General features: G+C 45.3%; 1 protein-coding gene across 1 annotated transcript; it reads left to right on the top strand.

Moving 5' to 3' along the window:
• Positions 1 to 817: 817 nt before the first annotated feature.
• Positions 818 to 19983, top strand: C23H16orf78 (chromosome 23 C16orf78 homolog). Its single transcript, XM_069456426.1, has 5 exons — positions 818 to 967; positions 4141 to 4236; positions 4791 to 4920; positions 17331 to 17586; positions 19836 to 19983. Exons 1-5 carry the CDS (start codon positions 818 to 820, stop codon positions 19981 to 19983), a joined length of 780 nt encoding a protein of 259 aa, XP_069312527.1.
• Positions 19984 to 20835: the final 852 nt, after the last annotated feature.

The raw sequence follows: 20835 nt of genomic DNA, 5'->3' as shown, positions 1-20835 counted from the left end.
TAACACTATCACCTTGGAGGTTAGGATTTCAACACGTGAATTTTGGCGGGACACAAATGTTCAACCGTGGCAGACCTGTTAAGGTCTATTTACTCTTTAGCTAGAGCTCAAGTGTGACGCACCCACCATCGCATCCAAGTCTGGTTCCATCGTTATGAGCTTTCATAGAATTACATTCCTTTCCTTAAGAGCATCATAATGGATTCACAGGGCAGTTATCTGCTGTCTTGTCTTTCCCAGTAGCCTGTGTGCTTTAGGAGGTCTGAGTACATTCTACCCCTGCATTGCATGCCTAGTACCATTCCTGGCGTATGGTCACTGTCTGAACTATCTGTTGCATGAATAAATCAATATAGAGTAATTGAACTTACAAAAAGCTTCATTCTAATTAGAGTATATTGTAGAAAGTCAGGATGTCAAACGAAGGCATTTAGGGGGTTTTTTTTGCAGGGTTTTTGAGACAGTGAGAAATGTGAGCTGATCTGTAGTAAGACCTCTGTGGAGGAGGAGAGGCCGGAGGAGGCCATGGCAGAGCCTGGTGAGAGATGGAGCCTGATGAGGAGCAGCAGCCACGTGGGGAACGATGGGAGGTGGCCAATGTCCCTCCTCCACTCTGACCCCAGGGGCCAGCTGTCAAGCCTGACGGTGACCTCACAATCACTGCCCAGACCTGCCAGCCCTCAAGACCAACGTCCCAGCTTCCTGCCTAACTCTGCCCTTTGTGTTCACACCGCGAGGCCCACCTCCGAGTCACCCACAGGGATCGAGGGAGTGAGACAGCGCCGGCCTCCCCTCCACGCACAACCAAGACGCCACGATGTCAGAGCGACCGGAGGACCTGAAGGATTTAATGCCCACAGAGAGGAAGTCCATGTGGAGGACCGCCGAGGAGAGGCGCATGTCTGACCTCACCCGCGTGTTAGAGTGGCTGGAGCGGAGGAAGGGGAAGACGAAGCAGCTTTTCCAAGTGGGTACTGCCAAGGCCACGCTGCCGGAAGACCTTAGTCAGGACTGCTGCCATCGGGGAGAGAGAGCTTGACCCTCCCGAAACAAGAGGTGGGAGGGTTACTGGCCACTGGGGTGAGCTAGTGGGGAAATGCCAAGGAAGTCAGAGGAGCTGGTTAGCAGGATCAGGTGCGCTGTGCCTGCTAATCGCCCGTGGCTGGCCCCGCCCCCACACCTGGCTGAGTGAGGGACAGGGGTCTAATCTTTCCGTGGTCGTGGTTGTATTTGAAGGGGATGGCTTCCTTGAGAAACATACTCCAGGGTTGTAAAACTGGCAAGAGGAGAAAGAAGATTTACATCTCAAAGGGGCAGAGAGAGGATTTACAAGTGCAAGTTTTCTAAAGCAAATGCTCTAAGACAAAGGAGGTCAGGGGCCTGCTGTCAGGAAGAAAGCTGACTAAAGTTTAGTCTTGGTCAGGATGTTAGTCTTGGTCAGGATTCAAGAAGGGTCAAGGGACAGTGGCTTCTGGGTCTCCATGTTGGCAGAGTGGGATCGTTCCCACTGTCTCCAGCCACTTCCCTCCTAGGGCCAGGGTCAAAGGGCATTCCCTTCCCCACTGCCATCACCCCCACTGGGACTCCTGCTAACATACCTCCTCCTTTCTGCCCTGCGCCGGAGGTGGCTCTATCCTGCCCTTTCTTCTTTCTCCAAAAAACAACGAAATGTGCCTCAGTTTTCCCCAGAGCCCCCCCCCTTGGCCAATCACCCATGGAGAACCAAGCCATGTCCTTGGAACCGTGTGTCCTCTGCAGAGGAAACAACCTGATCTCGAATGCCCCAACCCCAGAGCATGATGCGTGGCCCCAACCCCAGAGCACGATGTGTGGCCCCAACGCCAGAGCACGATGCGTGGCCAGTGGCGACACTCACCACGCTGCTCGTCCTACAGCTGGCTTTGATGGCTGTGAGCCAGACCCCGCCCACGCCCGGTACCGCACGGGCCATCCCACCACCTGCGCCCAGCCAGGCCGAACGTGGTGCCATCATGATCCCTGGCTGAAGGATAAGGAAGCTGGGGGTGAAGGGAAGTCCTCTTCTTGAGGTCCCAGAGTTAGAATAATAAAGGGCAGAGCCAGGGCTCAGACTTGCCCAATTCCCAGCCCACGGGCTTTGGGAAGCCAGCCCCCCAGAACCGCCCCCGTTCCCTGCTTTAGCCAGGCCAGCACCCTGCCTTTCAGGAAAGATCCCTTTCTGTTTAAGGTCTTGCTCTCACTCATGGTAAGAAAGATCTAGACTGCCAATTCCATCAGACACCCTAAAACACATCTGAGGACCACATTCCCCTGCAAGGTGCCGGGATTGACAGAAGGCTACTCCCTGCCCCGACCTGGGCAGGGGCGCTTGACTGCGGGGCCTTCAGAACTCAATCATCACAGAAATTATATTCACTTCCATGGTTAATATATTCCGTTCTGTCTCCTTCCACTAGGATTCTATCCTAATAATGTTTCAACAGCTTTACCTTACATGTGGCTTTTATCGTAAATAATTTGGGGCCCAGAGAGGGGACAATTTTACACTGAAAATATGATTAAACTCTCAAGCACCATTAGCATCTGGAGTTTTAAAGAAGCTCTTAAGAAAGAGGGTGACGCTCCGTGGCAGGTCTCAGACGGCAGCAGGAGGCAGGGAACCCGCAGGCAAGAAGGCCGAGGGGGCATCGGCCTGGGTCAGGGCCCCCTGCAGCCCCCTCTCTTCTCTCTGGGGTCAGGCCTGGCCACCAGGCTCTTCCCCACTGTACACGGCTTTTGGCGCTGCCCCTTGGGATCCATCTGGCATCAGGGAAGGACCCTGAGGACCAAAGTCTTGGCCACAGAGGCCACTGAGTCAGTGACGGTTGCAGTGTCCTTTGGTCTGAGACATCCTCATGCGAATTCCATTCCACTGTGCTTCCCCCACATGGGGGTTTGGGGGCGCTCTCGGGTGACTCCTCTGGGGAGGCTGAGGACCGTGTGGGGCTGGGGGTGGGGGCCACCCTGGAGAAGATGGCCGGCTCTCTCCTCTTGGCCCCAAAATTCAGTCCTGGCCCCAATTTGCACCCCGTTTCCCCACTAAGCCCAACAAAACCCCAAAGTTAATCAGTAGCACCTTCCTTAGAAAGCAGCTTCATCCCACACCCACCGGCTTCTCAAAGCGCCCCCTCCGCCACGGCCTTCAGGAACAGCCTCACACCCACACGCAGGGATTCATTTATGTCTCCCAGCAGCCTACGGGGGTAGACCTTACTATTATCCTCCTCTTTCCGGTAAGGAAACCAAGCCGCAGAAAGAGAGTGCCTTGCCAAGGTCACGCAGCCACTCGGCACCCGACAGGGCAGGAATCTGACCCAGGCAGTCTGAGCCGAACTCCAGCCTGAGCCACCGTCCCAGCCGCAGGCAGCACGTGGCAGAGGGAGCCGGTCACTTAGTGCTGCCCATGACGCTGCAGCAGCCCCACCCCCACCCCTCTTGACTGGCACGCTGCTTCCTGGGTGGGCACCCTTTCCACACCCCTGCTGGGCTCCTCCCTCCCAGGACCCTGGAGATTTCCAGTGACTCCGCCTTCCCTGCCGCCACTGTGGGAGCTGGCAGGCCAGGAACATGCCAGGCACAAGGAGCTCAGTTCAGGGCAGGGTGTGCTCAGCTCCTGGACAGGGCGCGAGGAGAACCTGGGGAAAGGGCAAGGCAGGCTCAGGTGTGATGACCACTGCGGGAAGACAGGGTGGGTGGGCAGGGGTGAGGAGAGGAAGGGGCTCTGGGGCAGAGGGAGAGTGGGGGCTGGGCAAAGTCCCAGGGTCTGAATCAGCAGGATTTGCTCAAAGACAGGGCAGCCTTCCTGGGGCTCCAGACTGGAGGCCAGGACAGAGAAGTTCCAGCTAGAAAGGCCACTTAGGGCAAAGGGAATTCCAGATTGGGGACGGGGGAGGGGACCTTTACATGGAGGGTGACGGGTAGCCCGTGATGAACCCTGAAGTGGAGAGGGACAAGACCAGACCTGAGGTTTAGAAGGTCGTTCTGGGGACAGTGACATGGACACCAGGGCATGTCTGGAGGCAGAGGCACAGTGAGGGGACAGGAGCCTTCTTCTCGGTGGGGACAGAGGAGGTACTATCCCCACTGGGGTGGCTGCAAGGCTCTTCTCCCTTGTCTTTGCAGCAGCAGAAGAGCAAGGTTGTGACGGTCCCTAGTTCAGGTGAGAAGAAGGAAGCGAAGCAAGTCAAAGGCATCCTGAAGACACAGGGAAAGAGCCAGGTAACGGCCCCTCCCGGCCCCAGGCGCGCCCCACTCGGTGCTCCGCGCTGAGGAGAGGTGACCGCGCCTCTCCTGTGTGCGGTCTGGCTGCTTTCTAACAGGGAAGACTCTGCAATCCACTCCTGCCACGGTGACACCGGCACGCCCCGCCCCCGCCTGTCCAGTCCCAGCAAAGCCTGCACCCTGCCTCGGAGTGCCGCCTCTCTTCCTGCCCGCCTCTCTCCCCCAGACTGCTCAGGAATGCCATCTGAAAGATGACAGCCCCGTGGCCCAGCGAGGGTGGGAGCCTGGCAGTCACAGTCTCCAAGGGCTGCGCCTCCGGGGCCATCGCGGCCTCCCTCTGAGATGGGAGGGACGACATGGGGCCTTAGCAAGCACTGTCTGCCTGACCCTGACCGCCCTGCCCCACCAGCCTCTCCCGGGGCCCAGGCTGGTCCTTCCTTTGTCACCTTTGCCTGTCTTTCAGCAAACCCCCGAAATCACTCCGTTTGGGGTTGGGGAGGCGTATTCGGATCCTGTCTCCAGGATGTAACTTCTCTCCTGCTCCCTCCAAGGCCTCAGGGCAAAGCTCCAGTAAGGAAGGGGACCCCGTCATGTCCCGAAGGGTCCATGGACTGAAGCAAAAGGCAAAACACTACAGCATAGTCCCTGGCAACTACACCAAGGATGACCCCAGGAAATCTGGTAAGGGAAAAGCATCGGCCCAGGGACACTAGAGTCATCCCCCATAATCCCCTCCTCTCAGAGGGACCAAAGCCCACACTGTTCCTAGGGCAGCAGCATCCACATGCACACAGCCACTGTGCACACAGGATTCAGAAACCCACAGCGGGGAGGCTCTTAAGGGATGACACTAGGGGTCCCACTTGGCAAGCTGGGTGACACCCGGAGAGGAGCTGTCAAGGTTCTGCCTGCCCCTGGGTGTTCTGTTCTCAGGAAGCCAGCATAATGCATCCCAGGTTCCCGACGCCATTCTGGTGAAATCAACCTCATGAGTTCCAAAATGTGTAACTAACTTAGGTGCTGTGACAATGTCAATTACAGAAGGTACCACACCTGCTGCCAGGAGTTGCTCACACCTAGAAAGGGGCAGGCTTAGGTTGTGCCAGATCCTCAAACCCAGAGGCGACCTGGGCTCTGATCCTGGCTTCACCGCTCTGCAAGGGACTCAGAATTGTACAACGCTGGGCAAGTCACTCCATCTCTGGGGTCCAGTTTTCTCATCTGTCAAGTGGAACGATAATAGCATTACCTGCCTCATCATGCAGTTGTGAGGTTTTAGTAATAGCAAAAGGCTGCATGTAAAGCACCTCTCCTGACCCAGAGGAAGTGCTCAATAACTGTGAGCGGCTATTTCTAAGTAAAGATTTTGCAAAAATTTCAGGTGGGCTCTGCCATATGCATTCCTTGGCCTCTTGGGACAGAGGGGTATGGTCCAAGAGAAATCTGGACAGGATTCCAGTTAGCCCAAGGGCAAAGTGGGCAAGAGCCTTCGAGCAGGAGCTGCCAGCTCTTCCATATAAAATTGCCCCTATGGTACTCAACAAAAATCCTTCTTTTTTCCTTTTCACTTATTAAATAATATACCAAAGTCATTATAACCGAACTATAGTCATTTGCCTGTCAGATTTAAATGCAATTGGCTTTAAATGCAGTGTGGATTAAATCCTAAAACAGCTCTTTAGTAGAAAAACTGGTGAGATCCAAAAAAAGTTCTGTAATGTGCCAATGTTGATTTCTTAGTTTTGACACTTGGACCATGATTATACAGGATGCTAACATTTGGAGAAACTGGATATTAACATTCAGGAGAACCGGGTGAAAGGTATACAGGAACCCTCTTTATTTTCTTTGCAACTTTTCCATAAATCCATAATTATTCCAAAATATAAAAAGTGTATTTAAAGGATAAAATTATATAGATTGGCTTCTGCCCCATAGGAAGCTCTATACCTTTCCCAAGTTTGCTGTGACCCCCAGTGTCATGTCTGGCTCCAAAGTCTTGGTCCTGCTGGGCCCTTAAGCTTCTGTAAATCTTGCGTCCAATGGATGTCGTCTTCTCCCTGCTCCATGCCCACCCACACAAAGCATAGCCCTGTTTCCTTGATTTCTCTCCAGACCTCTCACGTGAAGCCTTTGTGTATAAGCTGATTTTACTGAAGGTTTGAGGGCAACGGAAGGCAAGAATTACATCATGGAATTACACAGCAAACAAATTAGAGGCTGATTGTGACACCCCCTTGTTCTTCAAAATCCTTTGTCCTCTACCACCAGAAGACTTTTCCCTGGCTACATTTCCCAGCAGGGAGTGTCCTCCTGATGTTGTTCTCAATTCCAAGACTAGGATTAGGGTGAGACAAGCCAAGAACCTACGGTGCAAAATTTAAGGAGGCGCTCACTCTCAGGTACCGACCCTGCACTTGCATAGGCCTGAGAGTGACCACCTCCTTAAATTTTGCCCCTGGGCACCTTACTTGCCTCATCCTGGCCCTGGTCTTTCTCAGTTCTCCCTCATTCTCTCTCTCTCCTCTCCCCTCTCCTCCCACCTCTGCCTTCTCTACCCCACGCATTCCCATTGGCTTTTTACTTGGAAAGAATTCTATTTCATTTTTCTTGTTCTGTACCCAAAGTAGCCTATCAAGATATTTTCCTAAACAAAGTCAGCTCCTTCCCTAAAAGAAACTCATACCAGCTGATTAAATAACTACTTTCATCTGGCTACACAAAGATGCCAGCAGGGCAGGCTGGCTTGCCAGCCCTTTGGTCCTCTGCACTTCCCTTCTCCTCCCTACCATCCAAGTCAAACCCACCCTGATCCAATGTAGAGAAGCTGGGTCTCTCATAATGTAGTACAACCAGTGGTCAGTGGGGAGCAGAAAATGGACCAGCCCAAGTACAATAGGTGTTCAGGCATCTAGGAGCCACCTGGGGCATCCAGGTGTGGTACCCAGGACTAAGTCAGGGCTGAACCTGGGTATAGTAAGGAGGGCTTCCTATGCAGGGTGACAAACAGCCTAAAAGGAGTGGGCAGATCTGGATTAGGAGACAAGTTCAAGAGAAAGCAGCTCTTAGGAGGGACATGGAGACAGTTACATACCCCACACACAATGTTAGCTTGGATTGCCACAGGCACTGCTAACCCTGTATACTTCCCATTATATGCACCATCTCAGGGAATGGCACTTTCCCAACATGGTGGTCCAAGTTGGAAGCCAGAGTCTATCCTATCACCTCTCTCATACGCTTTATGACCAGTTACCAGGTCCTGTAGCTTCTACCTCCTTAATATCTTTAATCTTTCTCTTCCTGTCCACTTCCATTAGCACTATCTTAGCTTAATCCCTGATCCTCTTCCACTATAAGAACTTCCAACAGCTTCTAGCCTCTATGGCTGCCACATTGGCATTTCTCAATTATTTGTGTTTTTATACTTAAAGTGAGTTTCTTCATAACTCCACAAAGGAAATTATTAAAGCTCCAATAACTTACCCTGAAGAAAAGCAGATCTATGAACTGACTAACAGAGCATTTAGATTAATTCTCTTAGAGAAGTTCAGTGAACTACAAGAAAACAGATAGAAAACTGAATGAAAGAGGAAAACAATACTTGAACAAAATGAGTTCAATAAAGAAATATAAACCATAAAAAACAGAAATCCTAGAGCTGAAGAATACAATTTCTGAATTGAAAATTTGAATAGAGTGCTTCAATAGCAGACTCAATCAAACAGAAGAGTCAGTGAATTCAAAGACATGTCATTTGAAATTATCCAGTCAGAAAAGCAAAAAGGAAAAAGAATGAAAAATAATAAATAAAGCCTACAGGACTTATGGGACACCATCAAGTCAAATAATATGTATCATAGGAGTCCAAAAAGGAGAAGAGAGAAAGAAAGAGACAGAAGGTCTATTGGAAGAAATAATGGCTGAAAAGTTCCCAAATTTGGGGAGATATATGGGCATCCAGATTCATGAGGCCTTACCTATTAATAATCAATTTAAATATAAATGGATTAAATTCTCCAATTGAAAGACATAGAGTGGTTGAATGGATAAAAAAAATAAGATCCAACTATATGCTGCCCAAGAAAGACTCACTTTAGCTTTAAGGACACACATAAATTGAAAGTGAAGGGATGAGAACAGATATCTCATGAAAGTGGTAACCAAAAGAGAGCAGCAGTGGCTAGCCATACTTATATCAAATAAAATAGTCTTTAAGTCAAAAACTATCACAAGAAAAAAAGAATATCATCATATAATGATAAGGGGTCAATATGTCAAGAAGACAAAACAATTATAAGCATTTACACTCAACATCAGAGCACCTAAATATATAAAGAAAATCTTAACAGAATTGAAAGGAAAAAATAAATAGCAATGCAATAATAGTAGGGGACTTTAATACCCCATTCTCAGCATCTAAACAGAAAATCAATAAGGAAACAGTGAATTTGAACAACACCATAGACCAAATGGACTTAACAGATACATGCACAGCATTCCACCAGAATACACATTCTTCCTAAGTGCATATGGAACATTCTCTAGGATAGATCATATGGTGGGCCACAAAGCAAGTCTTAACAAATTCAAGAACACTGAAATCATATCAAGTATATTTTCTGACACAATGGTGTGAAATTATATATCAATAATAGGAGAAAATTGGAAAATTCAAAAATACATGGAAATTAACCAACGCACTCCTGAAAAACCAATGTGTCAAAGAATATATCAAAAGGGAAATAAAAAAATACATTGAGACAAACAAAAATGGAAATACACCATGCCAAAACTTAAGAGATGAAGCAAAGGCAATGCTAAGAGGAAAATGCCTACCTTAAGAAAACAAAGTATCTCAAATAGCATCACTTTACACCTCAAGGAACTAAAACAACAACAACAACAAAAACTAAGCTCAAAGGTAGCAGAATGAAGGAAATAATAAAGACTGGAGCAGAAATAAATGAAATAGAGGCTAGGAAAACAATAGAAAAGATCAATGAAATTAAGAATTGTTTTTTTGAAGAAATAAACAAAATTGACAAACCAAGAAAAAAGATAAAGGACTCAAATAAATAAAATTATAGATGAAAGGGGAGGTATTTCAACTGCTACCACAGAAGTACGAAGGATCATAAGAAACTACTACAAACAATTATGCACCAACAAATTGAATAAACTAGAAGAAATGTATAAATTCCTAGATATATACAACCTACCAAGATTGAACCATGAAGAAATAGGAAACCTGAGCAGACCAGTTACAAGTGAGAAAATTGAATCAGTAATCAAAAACGTCCCAACAAAGAAATGACATGCTGGCTTCACTGGTGAATTCTACCAAACATTTAAAGAAGAATTAATACAAATATGTCTCAAACTCTTCCAAAAAAATGAAGAGGTGGGGATATTTCCAAACTCCTCTTACAAGGCCAGAATTATCCTGATACCAAAGCCACATAAAGATGCCACAAGAAATGAAAATTGCAGGCCAATATCCCTGATGAACATAGATGAAAATTTTTTCAACAAAATACTAGTAAGCTGAATGCAACACCACATTAAAATGATCATATACCATGATCAAGTGGGATTTATCCCTGGTATGCAAGGACAGTTCAACAAATGCAAATTAATATATGTGATACCCCACATTAACAGAATGAAGTATAAAATAATATGATCATCCAAATAGATGCAGAAAAAGCATTTGACAAAATTTAACATCTTTTCATGATAAAGACTCTCAATAAATGGAGTACAGAAGGAATGATAAAGCCCATATATAACAGGCTGATGGTTAACATCATATTTAATGGTGTAAAACTAAAAGCTTTTTCTCTAATATAGGAACAAGACAGGGTCGCCCACTCTTACCACTTCTATTCCACATAGTACTGGAAGTCCTTGCCAGAGAAATTAGGCAAGAAATAAAAGGCATCCAAACTGAAAAAGGAAAAGTAAAATTCTCTTTGTAGAATGCATGTTCTTATATAGAGAATATCCTAAAGACACTAGTAAAAAATTATTAGAATTAACAAACAAATTTATTAAAATTGCAAGATACAAAACCAACATATAAAAATCAGTTCAGTTTCTTTATGAGAACAACAAACTATCTGAAAAAGAAATAAAGAAAACAGTTCTATTTACAATAGCATCAGAAACATTAATACTTAGGAATAAATTTAACCAAGAACGTAAAATATCTGTACATTGATGGAAGAAACTGAAGGAGACAAAAATAAATGGAAAGATATCCCATGTTCATGGATTGGGACAATTAATATTGTCAAAATGTCATTCTACCCAAAGCAATCTATAGATTCAGTGCAATGCCAATTAACATCCCAGTGGCATTTCTTCACAGAAATAGAATAAAGCAATCCTAAAATTCATATGGAACCACAAAAGATCTCGAATAGCAAAAGCAATCTTAAGAAAGGACAAAGTTAGAAGCATAACATTTCCTGATTTCAAACCATCAAACAAAACGGCCAGAGTTGTGGCCAGAGTTGTGCTCAAGCTGGCATCCCATGGGAGGCCCTCAATTGCTGCCACTACAGGACGTGGGCAGGGCTACACTCAAGCCACACAGGGGACAAATGCTGCTGCCTGCAGATCTGAGTGGAGCAGCTCAGGCCAGCTTGGGCTGACAATCGCCACGCCTAACCGAACTCATTCTGTAACACAGGGACCACCAGTGACACCCACAGGGGAACAGTGAGTCAGGATATGCAGGACAGCAGCAGTGTTAAACACTCACAGTGCATCTGCCCGTCTTGTGCCAGGTCAGTCCTCCAAAGTAGCATGCAAATGCGCCATCCAGAGACCTCTCCTTCCCGCCACTGAGTAGGAGAGTTCCCAGCAGAGGAGAACAGGTGCACTGCAAGCTTACCTGTCTCGAGCTGAGAGAAGAAATTTCAGATGAGAAGGAACCAGAATAAGAACTCTGGCAACATAAAAAAACAAGCTGTTTTGACACCCCCAAAAGTTCATAATAGGTCTCAAGCAATGGACTCCAACCAAAAGGAAATTGTCAAAATGTTAGAGATGGAATTCCAAATATGGATGGCAAATAAGATGAATGGGATTGAAGGGAAAGTTGAAAACCAACACAAAGAAGCCAAAAAAAATTTTCCAAGACATGAATGAAAAAAATTAAAAACTCACTGAAGAGATAGACAACATAAGAAAAGATATAACAGAACTTAAAGAAATGAGTCAGTTAGGTTATTTCAAAATACAGCACAAAGCTTCAACAACAGGCTACACCAAGAAGAGAGAATTTCGGAGATTGAAGACAAGGCTTTCAAACTAACCCAGTCAGTCAAAGATGCAGAAACAAAATAAAGAAGCATTAACAATCACTCAGAGAACTATGAAAACTATGCAAAGTGGACCAATATATGAATTATATGCATCCCTGAGGGAGAAGAAGAAAAAGCAAAAAGCATGTAAAACCTATTTAAGGAAATTATTGAGGAAAACTTCCCTGGTATCTCCAGAGATTCAGCTATCCAGATATAAGATGGTCATCAAGTACCAGGAAGATTCATAGCAAACAAGATATCTTCAAGACACATAGTCACCAACCTGGCCAAAGTCAAAATGAAGGAGAAAATTCTACAAGCTGCAAGATGAAAGCAACAACTAATCTACAAAGGAAAACCCATCAGGCTAATAGCAGACTTCTCAGCAGAGACCTGACAAGCCAGAAGGGACTGGGGCCCCATTTTCCATCCTCTTAAACAAAACAACTGCCAACCAAGAATTTTGTATCCTGCAAAACTAAGTTTCAAAAATGATGTAGAAATAAAAACTTTTCCAGACAAGGAAACACTAAGAGAATTTGTCACGACTAGACCTGCCCTACAGGAAATGCTGAGAACTGCATTATACATGGAGCAGCACATTAGACACCCACCAGTGTAAAAACACCTGAAAGTTAAAACTCACAGCTCTAATAAAGCAATAGCACAAGCGAGAAAACAAAGCGATAAGATATCATCCAACATGATGAACAGGACAGTATCCCACATACCAACACTGAACATAAATGGTCTTAATGCTCTACTTCAAAGACATAGACTGGCTGAATGGATGAAAAAACACACCCCAAGTATATGCTGTCTCCAAGAAATGTATCTAACTCACAAGGACTCACACAGACTCAAGGTAAAGTGATGGAAAAAATATTCCATGCAAATGGAAACCAAAAGTGAGCAGGTATAGCCATTCCCATATCAGATAAAATAGACTTTAAATCAACAATGGTAAAAAAAAAAAAAAAAGACAAAGATGATAATTATATGATGGTAAAGGGAGCAATTCAACAAGAAGACATAGTAATCCTAAGTATATATGCACCTAACACAGAAGCTCGCAGTTTTATAACGCAGATTCTACTAGATCTAAGCAAAGAAATAAACAGCAGCATCATAATTGCTATGGACTTCAACACCCCACTGACAGAACTGGATAGATCATTGAAGAAGAAAATCAATAAAGAAACACAGGGCTTAAACAGGACTCTAGAAAAAATGGCCCTAACACACATTTACAGAACATTCTACCCCAAACTACTGAAGATACATTCTTCTCATCGGCACATGGGACATTTTCCAGGATTGCGCATATATTAGGCCATAAAACAAGTCTTAGCAAATTCAACAAAGTGAAAATCATACCATGCATCTTCGCAGAGCACAGTGGAATAAAACTAGAAATCAATCTAAAAGAAACACTCAAATCTACACAAAGTCATGGAAATTAAACAACCTGCTGCTGAACGATCCTTTTGCAGTCCTAAGGGGAAAACTGATAGCCTTAAATGTCTACATGAAAAGACAAAAAGAGCACAAATTAACAACCTAACATCACATCTTGAGGAGCTAGAAAAAGAAAAGCAAATCAAACCCAAAGCCAGCAGAAGAAAAGAAGTAACAAAGCTCAGAGCAAACTAAACAAAATGGAAACCAAAAAGACAATACAAAATGTCAATGAAACAAAACCTTTTCTTTGAAGAAATAAACAAAATCCATAGATCACTAGCTAGGTTAACCAGCAATAAGAGAGAAAGAACCCAAATAAGCTCAATCAGAAATGAAAAAGGAGACATTGCAACTGATACCACAGAAATACAAAATATCATCTGTGAACACTATGGAAATCTTTACACAAACTAGAAAATGTAGAGGAAATGCACAAATTCCTGGAAATACACAACCTTCCAAGCCTGAATCAGGAAGAAATATAAATCCCAAAAGACCAATAATGAACAATAAGATCAACACAGTAATAAAAATCTACCAATAAAAAAAGCCCTGGGCCAGATGGAGTCACAGCTAAATTCTACCAAACCCACAAAGAAGAACTGGTACTTATGCTACAAAAATTATTCCATAACATTGAGAAGGAGGGAACCCTCCCTAACTCATTCTATGAAACCAGTATCACCCTGATACCAAAATCAGGAAATGATACAACAAAAAAGAAAACTACAGACCAATATCCCTTATGAACATAGATGTAAAAATCTTCTGCACAGCAAAGGAAACAATCAAAATAAAAAGGCAACCAAAGATTGAGAGAAAATATTTGTAAACCATATATCTAATAAGGGGTTAATATCCAAAATATAAAAAGAATTCATAAAATTAAGCAAAAAAAATCTGATTTAAAAATGAACAAAGGACCTGAAAAGACATTTTTCCAAAGAAGACATACAAATGGCCAACAGGTACATGAAAAGGTGTTCAACTTCACTAATCATGAGAGAAATGCAAATCAAAACCACAGTAAGATATTATCTCACACCTGTTAGAATGGCTATTACCAACAAGACGAGAGGTAATAAGTATTGGCTAGAATGTGGAGAAAAGGGAACTCTGTGTGCACTGTTGGTGGGAATGTACATTGGTATAGACATTCTGGAAAACAGTATGAAAATTCCTTAAAAACTTAAAAATAGAACTTTTATATGATCCAGCAATTCTACTTCTGAGTGTATATCTGAAGGAGACAAAACCAATACCTCAAAGAGATATCTTCACACCCATGTTCATTGCAGCATTAGTCACAATAACCAAGACATGGAAACGACCTAAGTGGTTACTGATGGATGAATGGATAAGGAAAGTGTGGCATATATATACACAATGGAATATTATCCAGCCATAAAAAAGGAAGGAAATCCTGCCATTTACAACAACATAGATGTACCTAGAAGCCACCATGTTGACTAAAATAACCCAGATAGAGAAAGACAACTATTGTATGTTCTCATATATGCAGAATGTAAAAAGTTGAACTCATGAAAGTGGAGTAGAATGGTTGCCAGGGCTGGGGTGGGAGAAATAGGGAAATGTTGGTCAAAAAGCATAAATATTCAGTTATAAAATGAGTAAGTTCTGGAGATCCAATGTACAGCATGGTGGCTATAGTTAATAATGCTGTATTATATACTTGAAATTTGCTAAGAAAGTAGATCTTAATTGTTCTCACTACACACACACAAGGGTAATGGACATGTTAACTAACATATTGTAGTGATAATTTCATAATGTGTACATTTACTAAATCACCACCTTGTATACCTTAAATATATATAATTTTATTTTTCAACTATACCTCAATAAATCTAAAATATAAATATAAAATGAAAAAATAAAGATAAATAGAGGTTCTTGTAGGTACCATATGATTATGATTGGTCTTACCCAATGACAATTTCAGCCTTCTAATTAAGAGATTTAGACCATTTACACTGAATGTTAGTACAGCGTGATTGAGTTTAAATCTACTATCTTGATATTTGTTTCTAGTTTGTTCCATCTGTCCTTTGCTCTCTCCTTCTTCTTTTTCTGCCTTCTTTTAGAATAAGGATTACTTAGGACTCCATTTCATCCTTTTTGTCAGCTTCTTAGCTATGACTGTCTGTGCGTTATTTTAGTGATTGTGTTGGAGTGCGCAGCACACATCTTTAAATCGTCACAGTCTCCCTTCACTTCCTGTAAAGCGTAAGAAACTTACAAGACTATGCTGCTTCTCCTGCCCCAGCCTCCATGATGTTGTTGCCACAGAGTAGATTTTTCCATGAGTTATAAACTCCACAATAGAGTCTTATTATTTTTCCCTTCCACAACTACATTTTAAAGAGATGTTTATGTTTATCCATATATGAAACATTTCCAGTGCACGTTGTGCCTGCGCATAGAGCCAGATTTCTGTCTGGAGTCATTTTTCTTGCACCTGAAGGTCTCCCTTTAACATAATTTGTGATGTGGGCTTGTTGGTAATAAATTCTTATAGCTACCAAAAAGGTCTTTATTTCACTTTTGTTTCTGAAAGATAATTTTGCTGAGTGTAGACTTGTAGGTTGACAGCCTTTCTTCTTTAAAGTCGTGCTCCCTGTCTCCTAGCTTGCATTGTTTCCGATGGGAAGCGGGCTATCATCCTAATCTTTGTTCCTCTTTAATGTGTCTTTTTTCTCTGGCTTCTTTTAAGATTTTCTTTTTAAGCAATTTGATTATGATGTGCCTTAATGTTGTTTGCTCCATGTTTCTTGTGTTTGGGGTTTGTTGAGATTCTCAGCTTATAGTTTTTTATAACATAGGGGAATTTTTCTACCATTATTTCTTCAAATTTTTTTCACTCCTCCATTTTCTCCCCTCTCCTTCAGGCATGACAGTTACACATCTTTAAAGTTCTACAACTCACTGGGTTTTTAAAAAACTTTCAGTCTTTTCTCTTTGTGTTTCATTTTGTATAATTTCTGTTGCTATGTCTTCAAGTTCAGTAATCTTTTCTTCTCTAATGCCTAATCTGCTGTTAATCACACCCCATAGAATTTTCTTATCAAACATCGACGTTTTCATTTCTATAACTTCAATTTGGGTCATTTTTAATCTTCTGTGTCTCTCCTTAATGTGCTCATGCCTTGGTGAACATAATGGAGTATATCTATAATAGCTGTTTTAGTCTACCAATTCTATCATCCGGAAGTCAAATGGCACATACAGACTACTGAGAGTAGAGACCTACAACCTCATAATCCTGTCACCAGCCCACATGTAAGTCACTATCGGGGTGAATGACTGATATTTGCAGATTTGGAAATATTTAGGGACTGTGTCAGCTATGTAACCTTTCAACTGCAGAAAATACTCCAGAAGAGAGCAGAGATGCCAGATTAGGAAATAATTGGGTTAGAAATCAAAATCTAGATACACACTTAAAACCAGGTGATACAGAAAGATTGAAAACAAAAGGGAAGGCAAAGAAACAAGGAAAATGCAATGTGTCAAGAAGAATATATATTATTTATAAATATTAAAAGGAAGATATTTTTTCCCTGATATGATGAATATTTGCAAAACTCAAGAAATTCTAGCTAAAAATTAATAAAATTTGCTATGATTGTTGGTATACCGGACAAATACAGTTTTAAAAACCAATAGACTTTTCTCGGTATTAGTCATACCAGTTAGAAATGGAAGTAAGTAGAAAGTATTCCATTCTCATAGGTAAAAATATGTAAAATACTTAGAAGGAAATTTAACAAGAAGAAAAAATTCAGGCTCCAAGCTCCAGCCCTACCAGTATTGCAATCAGCGCAAGCCCAGTGCCGGGGTCAGGGCCGACATCCCGTTTCACTGCATGCATTGGCGCCTTGTGCGTGCAGTTCCGCAGCCTACAGTCCTCTCCTCCTTTTCTCACTAATAAACAATCTGTCCTTTAAAACCCAGCTCAAAGTTTTTCTCCTCTGATACCTTCCCCTGTGTCCTCTAGGCTCATTCTCTTTAGCTGAACTCCTTTCCAGGAGGAAGGGAGGAGAGATTGAAATAAGGGGAAAGAGGAAGGGGGAAAAAGGAAGGGCTGGGAAGCAGGGAGAACGGAGGGAGGAAGAAAAGGACGACTAAAGTTAAATAAATGCCAGGAAGGACAACCTGCAGAAGGCTTGACAAGACCTCGTGTGTCAGAGCAGGTGTCGTTCATGGCCCTCTCAGCCCTCCTCTCCTTCCTGCCTACCCCATCTCTCACCTCTCCCAGCATCTAACTCCCTGGTGACATCTGTCCGGTTTCAGAGTTAGACATCAAAGATGTGATTGCCTTAGAGTCCATGCAGCGGCCAACGTCATTCCGTCGGCAAAGCGTTACCTTAGATCCCGGCATGCAGGAGAACGTCTTTGGCACCCGGAGGGGGAACTTCCTGAGAGACTGGGCCTCCAAGACGTCCGACTCCCTTTACGAACGCAAGCTCAAGAGTCTCATGGAGAAAGGCACGGAGCTCAAGATTGAGTCTGCAAAGATGCTGAAGCCGGAGGAGGTGCTGAGCTGCCGGTGAGCGGCCCTGTGTGGGCGGGCGCGGCGTCCCCGGCTCGGACACCCGGGCTGAGCCTGAAGACCTTAGAGGGGGCACTCGGTGTGGCTGAGCTCTGTCCTTGGGTCCCCAGGGACTGCTCCAGGGCTGAAGCCACTGGCTCTCCAGCTCCCCTGCCAGTGGACCTGCCCCTGAATGGGCATGTCATTTGGACACCCACCTTCAGACACTTACACAACCCTCCCAGTATTTCCATTTGTTCCACAATAGAAACATGGCTATTGTCCACAAAAGGAGAGAATGAGTTGTTTGTGGCCTTGTTTTAACGGGAAATTGCCCCTGAGGTCCCTTACACGTGGTGTTGAACTGCTGGTGGTGGGAGCCGCCCCCCAGTGGCTACCTGCTGTGCGTTTGGGGTTTTATACTCTGGAAGGGATCACGGGCAAGGCGTGAAACCATTTGGTCCTTACTGCTCTTACCAAAGGGTGTCCCTTCTTCCTTGCTCTCTGTCCTATTTATCAGGACCTGCTAGTTTTCAGCAACACTCTACAGCCTCGTCCCCCCTCCAAGAAAAGCCCCCCAAGATCCCTCTCCCTAGTCCAGTGTTATCCTTTACTGTAAAAATGCAACTGACAAGTTCAGAAACTAGCAGAAGAGGAAAAGGAAAAACAGAATAATGTAGTCGTAGTCCTTATAAAGGTGGCAGCGGCAAGCTCACCTGTAGATTTAACATAGCCTCAAACGCCTGGCAATCCACGGCCCTGGGGCAAAATCCTGCCCTGCTCACTCGCCGACCAAAGGGTGCACGGGTGGAACGGTTGACTGGCTCCCATATGAACCCCCACCACTGTGCGGTGGCCCACTGTGCTACAAGGTCTCTGTCGGCTCCACCACTGTCTGGGAGAGCCAGGCCCTTGTGGAAGACCCATACTTACTGCTGCTCAAATCTAAGCCCTTTCTGATCAAGTTCGAAGCTGTCATCAGAGACCCGGGCTGATGGCCTTTACTGGCTGGGTGACTTGGGGCTATGCCTTCCAGATTGACAAGGTGGTTCCAATTGACTCTGGCCAGCCGACAGCCCACCTGGCCTCCATGGTGGAGAGAAAAAAGATTTGGACAAGACTCCTCCCCTCTGAGAAGGTGGAAAAAATTGTGTGGAGAGATGGCATGTGAAGCCGTTAGAAAAACATTCAAGAAAAGGGTGAACTAGTCCAGAATGGACGTGCCCACGGGTACAGATGTGTGAGACCCTCGGAAGCCGGGCTGGTCAGGGGGGACAGGGCGGACTGTGACTGGAGCTAAGGGAGAAGGTAGCGCGGGTGTGGGAGCTGGGGAGGGCTCAGAGGTAAGCTCTAGGGAGATCTTAGAGGAGAAGGGTGGCCGTTCCCCGCAGGCAGCAAACAGGTTACATCAATACGCAGCCCCGCTCCCATCACCTGTAGGAAAGTAACCAGCCGGCGGGCAGCCTGAGCAGGAGACCGACCCCAGACTAGAGCGGGGACCGAGGTCCGGGCTGATGTGGGACATGGAGCTCCCTGGACATGACTGTCTGGGTCACACAGTGCAAAAGGGATCGGAGCCGTTCTTCAGCATGGATCAGAGTATGGGGCTTTAGCTAACATTTTAAATCAGTGGCCTGAGGTTTTCATTGTTTGGATATTATTGAAAGAAAATGCTCACTCTATCCCTGCAACTTCGCTCAGCCGTTGTCCCCACGGCCCTAATGGTCTCCGGTCATGCCCATGTCCCAGCGAGGGAGCACGTAATAATCTGCATTCTGGCTTCTCTCCCCACTCGGCCTGATGTCACCTATGTTGCACCTTCTTTCTCCTAAAGCCATTTTAATTATGAGTCCTTGAAATAATGGTCAGTTATTTGCCTAACCATTCCTCTGTTCATGAAATTGCTTATTTTCCTGTTGTTTGTGATCTCAAAATGAACATCTTTTATTTATATAGCTTTTCTTTCCGTTGACTTTTCTTGGGATGAGCTGGCAACCCTAGTGGAGGTACTGAGTCCAAAGAAAAGGAACCTTTTTTTCCTTTGGAGGGACTTCATTTCCAAGAGTTCCACCAATATAAACTCCCACCACCTCTGTGGTGTCCCACCGTCCTCCAAGGTCTCTGTCAGCTCCACGAATGTCGGGGAGAGCCAGTCCCTTGCAGGGGACCCATACTTACTGCTGCTTGAATCCAAGCTGTTTCTGACAAAGTTAGAGGTTATTGTGACTCCACCTTCAGCTGACCTCTTTGGCCTTTCTCTTGCACAGATACCTGAGGTTGTCCAAGAACAACATCCGGACCCTGCTCAAGCTGTGCAGGGACGCGGGAATGAACGTGGACATCCACCCCCACATGGTCGAAGCAGAGATAGACGCCAAAAAGGTGTTCAGCCGAAGCCACAGCACCGCGCTCTAAATAGCTCTCTGGCCGCCACCTCTGGCCTCCTGTTGCTGGACCCTTGGCCACCAGATGCCACCCTCTGGCACACAAGTGCCCCTCCAGACTTGGTACATCCCTGTTAGACAGTAACAATCAGAAAACAAGCCCGGACCGCATGGCTCATTGTGCCCGCGTAAGATTTGTCCTCGACATCCAAGTCAAAACCAGTTTAGGAGAAACTGGTTTTTCTCCCTACCAAAACAGGACTCCTTAGAAAGGGCTTCTTAGAAAGGAATTCTTAGAAGGAGTGAGAAAGCAGGGGCCCAGAGCCCCCAGAAGGACTTCCGGAAGGACGAAGTGTTGGGGGGCTGGTTGAGGACACACCCCGCACCCTGTGCAGGGCTTGGCTGTGTGGGAGCTGGCCCTCGGTGTGCGGAGTGGGGACCTCTGGGGAGGTGAGGGGGGAGCCCATCGTGTGTGGAGCCAGGAAGGGGCCCTGGCAGGCACGGGCTCCCCGCGGGACCTGGGACCTTGCGAAGGTGGAAGGCACTTCGGTAGCAGCAGGTCCAGGACTGTAGGATTCGTTTGAAGAGAAGAAGCCGCAGAGGGCAAGGAGCTTGCTCAGGGCCACGCAGACGAGAACGGCAGGGCTGGGATGAAAACAGCGTCCTCACCTTGGCTACAGTCTCCTGCTCTGCCTTCTTGCGTGACGCAGAGGGCAGTAACTCCTGCAGGACTATTTAGAGACACAGCCTTCCCATCCCAGCGTGCTGGCCAACCAAGGTCACACACCCAGGCCCTTCCAGTCTCTGCAAGCATCTCAAGTGAGTTCAGATCCCAACCACCCCACTTACTAGCTGTGTGACTTCAGGCAAGTTACTTGACCTT

The sequence above is a fragment of the Eulemur rufifrons genome, chromosome 23 (genome assembly GCF_041146395.1).
Source record: "Eulemur rufifrons isolate Redbay chromosome 23, OSU_ERuf_1, whole genome shotgun sequence".
Classification (NCBI taxonomy): Eukaryota; Metazoa; Chordata; class Mammalia; order Primates; family Lemuridae; genus Eulemur; species Eulemur rufifrons.
The sequence above is the reverse complement of the archived record's forward strand: the minus strand, read 5'-3'. Positions and strand labels throughout refer to the sequence as shown.

What these genes read in the sequence shown, in the direction of transcription:
- C23H16orf78 (XM_069456426.1), top strand. Translation starts at nt 818, where the DNA reads ATGTCAGAGCGACCGGAGGACCTGAAGGATTTAATGCCCACAGAGAGG. An exon ending in AGACACAGGGAAAGAGCCAG is followed by an intron (nt 4,237 to 4,790) that starts GTAACGGCCCCT and finishes GCTCCCTCCAAG; the next exon opens with GCCTCAGGGCAAAGCTCCAG. An exon ending in GGATGACCCCAGGAAATCTG is followed by an intron (nt 4,921 to 17,330) that starts GTAAGGGAAAAG and finishes GTCCGGTTTCAG; the next exon opens with AGTTAGACATCAAAGATGTG.